Source organism: Salarias fasciatus, chromosome 13 (genome assembly GCF_902148845.1).
Source record: "Salarias fasciatus chromosome 13, fSalaFa1.1, whole genome shotgun sequence".
Taxonomy (NCBI): domain Eukaryota; kingdom Metazoa; phylum Chordata; class Actinopteri; order Blenniiformes; family Blenniidae; genus Salarias; species Salarias fasciatus.
This window is the reverse complement of record NC_043757.1, coordinates 28,149,323-28,156,501: the sequence shown is the minus strand read 5'-3', so window position 1 is coordinate 28,156,501 and position 7,179 is coordinate 28,149,323. Positions and strand designations below refer to the sequence as shown.

The 7,179-nt window shown below is 46.6% G+C and overlaps 1 protein-coding gene across 1 annotated transcript in view; it reads left to right on the top strand.

Annotated features, from left to right (window-relative positions):
• The first annotated feature begins 5,973 nt into the window (after nt 1–5,973).
• LOC115399831 (zinc finger protein 239-like) overlaps nt 5,974–7,179 on the top strand; it is a 40,186-nt gene continuing 38,980 nt past the window's right edge. Inside the window, exon 1 of the mRNA XM_030107413.1 lies at nt 5,974–6,100. Coding sequence (XP_029963273.1) covers nt 5,974–6,100 — 127 coding nt within the window. The remainder of the gene's footprint in view (nt 6,101–7,179) is intronic.

Genomic DNA, 7,179 nt, shown 5'->3' with positions numbered 1-7,179 from the left:
AACTCACTTCAGTTACTTGAATGAGAGATTTGTGAATGTGAGGAAGACTATGGAGCCAAACTGGGCAGCAGGAGCAGCAAAGTGGACAGCAAAGTGGTAGCAGTAAACCCTGATGACTCCACGCCGGACGACAAGCCAGATGAACGGGACGAACGGTCCACTGCCCAGGATGACCACCCATGGCCGTACTTGAAGGAAATTTTCACATTTGTCGGCTCAAAAAAAGGATTCCTGGCGAATGAACTGTGTCCTGTGCAGACCCAAAGTCAGAGAGCTTCTCGCTTACAAGAATTCTCCATCAAATTTTAAAAAACACGTCATGGTAAGCAAAGTAAAAAGCAAAGTGTCAACCTGATGTTATGCTAAGTTAGCTTAGCATTCCATGATCATGATGTATCAGCAACGTACCAGTGAAGCATAATGCTATAGTTTCGTAGTTTAAAATTTTTTCATATGAAATAGGTCGATAATTTTTCAGCAATTTGAGCCACGAGACCACCTTTCATTTCATGAAATTTGGCTTCTTAGACCCAAATCTTGAGCTATAATGTTAATGTTTGATATGATTTGGTCCATAATTCCATGCTATAGCTTATTGGCGTTGGTAGAGTACAGGCACATGTTGGTCAAAATAACAGGTGTAGACTTAACAAATTAAGTAATGCAGATGTTTGCCAAAAATTGAACTCCTCATTTAAGGCTTTATAACTTATTTATTTTTACTTTTTTTATTACTTCCAGAGAAAGCTCAGCAACCACATGGACAAACACTTGAAATTAACTTCCATCAAAAGAAAATCCTCCGAGCCAGAGGACGGTGAAGGTCCCCCTGCCAAGCAGGGTTGTAATGGAATTTTTTTGTTACTTTTTAAGATTCAGAGCTCAGAAGATGCTCTCAGCACACTGATGTCAAGGATTGACCTAGTTTTTATTTGTAGTCATCAGGATAGAGAGCCTGCCTCAGAGAGGCAACATGCCCCCTCCAGCCTGACATTCAGTGTCACACCGGTCTTTTTATACAGGAGACATACAAAAGTAACAGACGACCAGCCCTTATTAGAGCATACTGTAGACACTTTAGTAGAAGACACAGTTTGAGATGTTTTGCAAATGTATTGGTGAGACACAGCTGTAATCAGTTCACATGACTCTGCTCAGCTTTTAATAGGTGCTGCTCGCAACATTTTTGAGAGTGGTACTCCATCGGAAATTGACTATAAATATAGTCAGTAGTGTAATTGTTATTTTATGTTTTCCCACCACAGGTTAAACTATGGAAAACCAAGAGAGTTTCGCAGAAGAGTGTGGATGATGCCATCATCACCTTCATCAACCAAGGCCTGCAACCTCTCTGAGTGTCGTGGAACAACCAGGCTTCAAAAGTCTTGTACAGCACCTGCAGCCAGGGGGCAGTGTCATCTGCAGTGGTACCGTCAAAAACAGAGTGGTTAAAGCTACCCATGACATGAAGAAGAATCTGAAGGCTGCAATGTCCAAGTTCATCGCTACAGCAACAGACTGCTGGACAGCACACAGAAGAGGATTCCTTGGTGTCACAGCCCATTGGTTGGACCTCTGACGATGAGACGATGCTCCGCTGCTCCCCCTGCTGTCAGTTAGGAGGCTCTCAGACCTTTGCAGTACTCGCTGGTGCCCTTAATAACATACACACAGAATACAACATCCGGGCGAAGGTAGTATGCACAACCACTGACAATGGCTCCAATTTCATAAAAGCATAAACGTTCATGAAAGTGTCTGGGCATGATGAACACTACAACACAGGAGGACCACTCCAGGGGGCAAGTCAAACCAGAGAAGAGAGCAGTGATGAGGAAGAAGGTGAACCTGTCAAAATGGTTGACGCTGGAGGTATATTGGATGAAGACGATGCCCTGGCAAAGCATCACCGCTGTGCCTGTCACCTTCTCAACCTGGCTGCAGCAGGTGATCTCTCTGCAGCAGGTGCTGATCCAGTCTATAAGAGGCTCTCTCGCTCAACATCTGCGAAGTGCCAGAGTCTGTGGAGCAAGACCAGTAGATCCACCCAGGCCGCAGAGATCATCAGAAAAAAACACAAACTGCAGCTCATGAAGCCAGTCGAGACGAGATGGAATTCTCTCTTCTTCGCTGTGGAGAGGCTCATAAGAATCATAAACGGACAAGGAGAAGAAGCCATTACTTCTGTTTGCAGTGCACTAAAAATGCCCATGTGAGTATTACTGTTTTTAAAACTGATTGACTGCATGAGGGAATAATATTCATCAATTCATATTTACCAATTAAGGTCAAATAGTTTTGTGCTAACATGTTTCCACTAACTCCTCACATTCCTACTTCAAGTTTACAAAATAACTTTGCTAAATATGTTAATGTATAATTTCCATGATTTTATTTTTATAATCGAGGGGTTACAGCGCAGGTAATGGTGCTTTAAATCCTCTGATTTTGTAATTCCATAGGTCTTGACTGCATCAAAAGCCATCTGAAGGATCAATCCACAATGCATTCAGGTGACACTTCCCAGTCTTCCGATGAGGAGGACTTCTTTTCCACCATCAAAAAGGGCACGCATTGGGTCGAAGAACTTTGAGAAACAGCTGAAGCGTAACAAACCTTTCTGGTCGTCCTGTGGAGTTGAGATAATGTGTTTGGGGCTGTATTGTGACAGACAGTGTTCCATCAGAATGTTCATGGTTTAGGTACCTCAGTTCAGTTGATTCAGAAAATGCCTAAATTTCATTTCATTAAGCAGCTAGCATGGGTCTACAGTGGCCCTGTAATGTGAAAACAACACTACCTGCAGCCTGTGAGTTGGAAACTAATTCTTGGTCAATGGCCAATTTTAACTGAGACCTGTGTTTGGAGTTTAACGTTAAGACCTGAGGACCTGATTAAATGTTTAATCACATGAATATCCTATAAATTCTAACAGTCTTCTGAAAAAAAAAGTTTCTATAGCTGTACAAACCTGCTTGAAGATATATTCAAAGATTTGCACAATTTCTTTTCTTCAAAAATGGCAGATCTACAAGCTTACAGTACTGCACTTGCTTTGCCATGAGCTTGTAGATCTGTTACTTATCAAAATGTAATTGTACAAGTGTTTTAAAATGGCACAGATGAAGTCCTAACAGCCTTCAAATTAGCCATTATATGATGTGAGGTTAAGAGGTTACAGTGGACTTTACACTTTTCTGCGCTGGCTCTCGGAGGAGGCGGACGCTTTTCCTATCGCTCCTGCTTTTCTCTCCCTCCCTGCTGTCTCTGCTCAGCACTCTGTCTCATCTGTTTGACTGGAGCAACCACCTGACTTGATTTTCTTGGAAGAATCAAAACATATCAACCATGGAATTGATCAGCTGGTCTCTCAACGCAACTGATACAATTTTCTCACAAAGAAGTGCAGGAGCGGGGGAGCCTGTCTGCCCTGACGGAACTCGGCATGCTGGGTATGCGATGGAGTCCCGCGGTCAGTGGAGAGCCGTCATATGTCTCGCATCGCTGAGCGTCGAGGATACAGAAGATATTTACATTTTCGGATTCATGATGGTCAGTCTGCTGCTGATTGGCCTGGGCTGTGGTCTGATCCTCTGGAGGATTAAGAAGACCGCCATCATAAAAGACGTCCAAGGGAGGACGGTCTTTTCAAATCAACGGGCAAAAGCTGAGGCTGACCGAATTTGCCAATTCTTTCAAAAGATGGACAATTTCGCTGGGATTTTGGACGATCTGAGACGCAAGATGGATTTGATCACGAGAGGCTGCTGTCTGAAAACAGTTGAGAACCAGCGAAACTGGAAGGTCATAACGACTCCTTCCTTCCAAAATAAGATACCAAGAAACCTTTTGACGCATCTGGTGCCCCTTGGAATTCAAATAATCTCCTGGAAGAAGATAAAGTACACGAGGTCGCTCTCTGTCTCCCACTACTGACTCCCCTCCCTTTCTGGACTGCTTCTTCGGAGGACATCCCCATGGCAACGGAGGTCACCAGCTGAAGCGCGGAGAGGACGGGCCAACCACACACACATACATGGACTGATGAACTGATAAAGCACACACTCGCACACCCCCCCACCCCCACCCCCACTCTCAATGTCTCCTCTCTTCTCTTCTGCTGACGACGAGTGGTGATGGCGTGTTGCACCGAAGGTGGCTGCGACCGCTGATCCGTCAGTCTGATAGCAACTTGTCTCATGTGTCTCGCTGTGTTTGTGCGCAGGTTGGCTTTTTTTGGTCTCTCACTTCTAATCACGACTCCCTTCGGAACCGCGATCTGAATTGATGTATCTTTTGTTTACCCCCCCCCCCCCCCCCCCCCACAATTTCTGTCTGAGTTTCTTAAAAGGTGCTGTAGGCAGGATTCTGCATCTCCGCCATCTTGCTTAGGTTTACCTAAGCAAGATGGCGATTTGACCCATCTAAGATGGCGATTTGAAACCCAGCACAGCCAATCCTGTCCTGTTTTCTCTGACATCACGCCCTTACGCAAGTTAAGCCCCTCCCACAAGAACGTGCGACGAACACCCCTCGACCAATCACGGTTAGAGCCTCAGGGGCTCTTCTGATTGGTCAAAGATACCTGGAGCTGTCGAGATTCCTTTTCAGCTCAGAACAGAGACAGATGGAAACGCTGCGCCCTCGCGGTAGTGCAATTATGCTACACTCCTAAAGGATTATCAATGGATATTCTAACATTTAATCCAAAGAAAACACAGAAAAATTAGCATTGACTAGCAAAATCCTGCCTACAGCAGCTTTAACTCTGTCTCCTTTTCAAGACGGAGCGCCGTAATTGGCTGCCTTAAAAACCCATGTATTTCGTTGTAACTTGTAACTTCAGTAACTTGTTGCGATGACAGTAAAGAGTATTCTATTCTATTCTGTTCTAGAAATGACTGGTGAAAAAGAATTACTTTGTACTTTTACTCTAAAAGTACATTTCATAGCTTGTACCTTTTACTTTTTTCTTGACTAATTATTTCAATGAGTACTTTTACTTTGACCAAAGTCATTTTTTTCACAAGTACTTGTACTTTTACTGAGTACAGAATGTAAGTACTTTTCCCATCTCTGTATTGAAACCATCTAAAGAAACTTTAGACTTTCTTCTTTCATCAGAAAAAAGTTTGTTTCTAGTCTTATTAGAACTTAACAAATCAACAATAGAACATAGAGTGGTTTCAGTCGTTTGTCACCAACTGCCGGGTGTACCGTGGAGCCGAGCTAGGTAACACAGACCACCGTCTCCTGGTGGCTCAGCTTAGGCTGAAGCTTCGAGCCAACCAGTGTACCAAGACTCAACCCCGCCTCAATTCCTCACTCCTCAGAGCCCCCAATATCGCCACAGACTTCAGTAATTCCATCCGCTGTACCTTCGATGCCCTGGCTTTGGACCAGAAGAGTGATTGGCAGACCTTTAAGGAAAGTGTGCTCCAGTCAGCTCAGAAAGTACTTAGGTGCTCACGACCACCACCCAAAAAGCCGTGGATTTCGGAGAAGACACTCAACATCATCGAACAGCGGCGTGAGGCACGACTCCGAGGCGACCCGACGGAGTATCGCCGACTGAACTACGTGCGAAATGTGGCTATAGCGGAGGACAGGGAGCGGTTCTGGCAAGCCGAGGCCATACATCTAGAGTCTGCAGCCAACAGCAACAACATGAGCCGCGTATACAATTTACTTCGTCAAGCTCGCAATGGCCCCCGCATCAAGTCAGCCCTGGTGAAAGACTCTGACGGCAACATCATAACAACAGAGACAAACAGCCTACAACGCTGGAAAGAGCACTTCAGCCTCTTACTGCACCGCAACACCACCCTTGCTCCCTCCATCATACCAGCTGCCTCAGACACAGCCCCCAACCGCGCCTGTAACATGGACCCCATAAGATCCGCGGAGGTCAGAGCCGCCCTGAAAAAACTGAACAACAGGAAAGCCCCCGGCATTTGCTCCATAACCGCCGAGATGTTAAAGTCAGGCGGGGATAGCACTGTCGAGTGGCTGACCCACATCTTTAACAAGGCGTGGGTAACAGAGCGGCTCCCCAGCAACTGGACCAGAGGGATCATCCTGCCCTTCTGGAAGCGCAAAGGTGACAGGCTTGTCTGTGGGAACCATAGAGGCATTACACTACTCTCCATCCCCAGCAAGCTCTTTACTAAGATCTTGCTGACACGTGCTCTCCCAGCCCTTAGAAGTAGCCGCCGTCCCCAGCAGGCTGGCTTTATGCCCAACCGCTCCACATCAGATCACATCTCTGCCGTCCGTCTTCTGACAGAGAAGGTCTATGAATTCCGGCGAGACCACCATCTCTACATAGGATTCCTAGACCTCAAGGCTGCATTCGATACAGTCCACCACTCATCATTGTGGAGTATCCTACAAACCCTTGGCGCACCCCCGAAGATCATCACTCTCTTCAAGCTGCTCTACAGCAACGCACAGAGCTGTGTCCGTGTCAACGGTCGTGACTCCGACTGGTTTTCCATCTCCAGTGGTGTCCGCCAGGGCTGTGTAGCTGCTCCAGACCTGTTTAACTGCATCATCGACCACCTGATGCGCAGGGTCTGTGAGCGAGTACCCGGAGTGTCCTTTGGCAACTAACAACTGACTGATCTGGAGTACGCCGACGACACCATCCTGCTCAGCACCTCCTACAGTCAGCTGAGGGACTCTCTGAGTGTATACAGTGAAGAGGCAGAAAAGCTTGGTCTCCATGTGAGCTGGACTAAGACAAAGTTCATGCATGTCGGTGAGGGACCAGACCCACCTCCTATCCCGCTTGGTAACGGCTCTGTTGAGCTTGTGAAGAACTTTGTGTACCTGGGATCCACAGTGACAGATAACGGGGATCTTAAACCAGAGATTCTCCGCAGGAGAGCCCTGGCAGCCTCTGCCCTGCAGTCTCTCTGGAAACCACTCTGGCGACATCAAGCCATCTCACGCAAGACGAAGCTCCAAATCTACAACACCACCGTACTCTCCATTCTGTTATATGGCTCTGAAACATGGCCCCTAAATAAGACCCTGGCCACAAGAATAGATGGCTTTGACAGCAGGGCTCTCAGAACCATCGAGAACATTAGGTGGCCACAGCGAATATCCAACAAAGCGCTTAGAGCCCGCCAAACCAGCCCAGAGCCTCCTGCCTGGCTGCACAACGCCGCATCC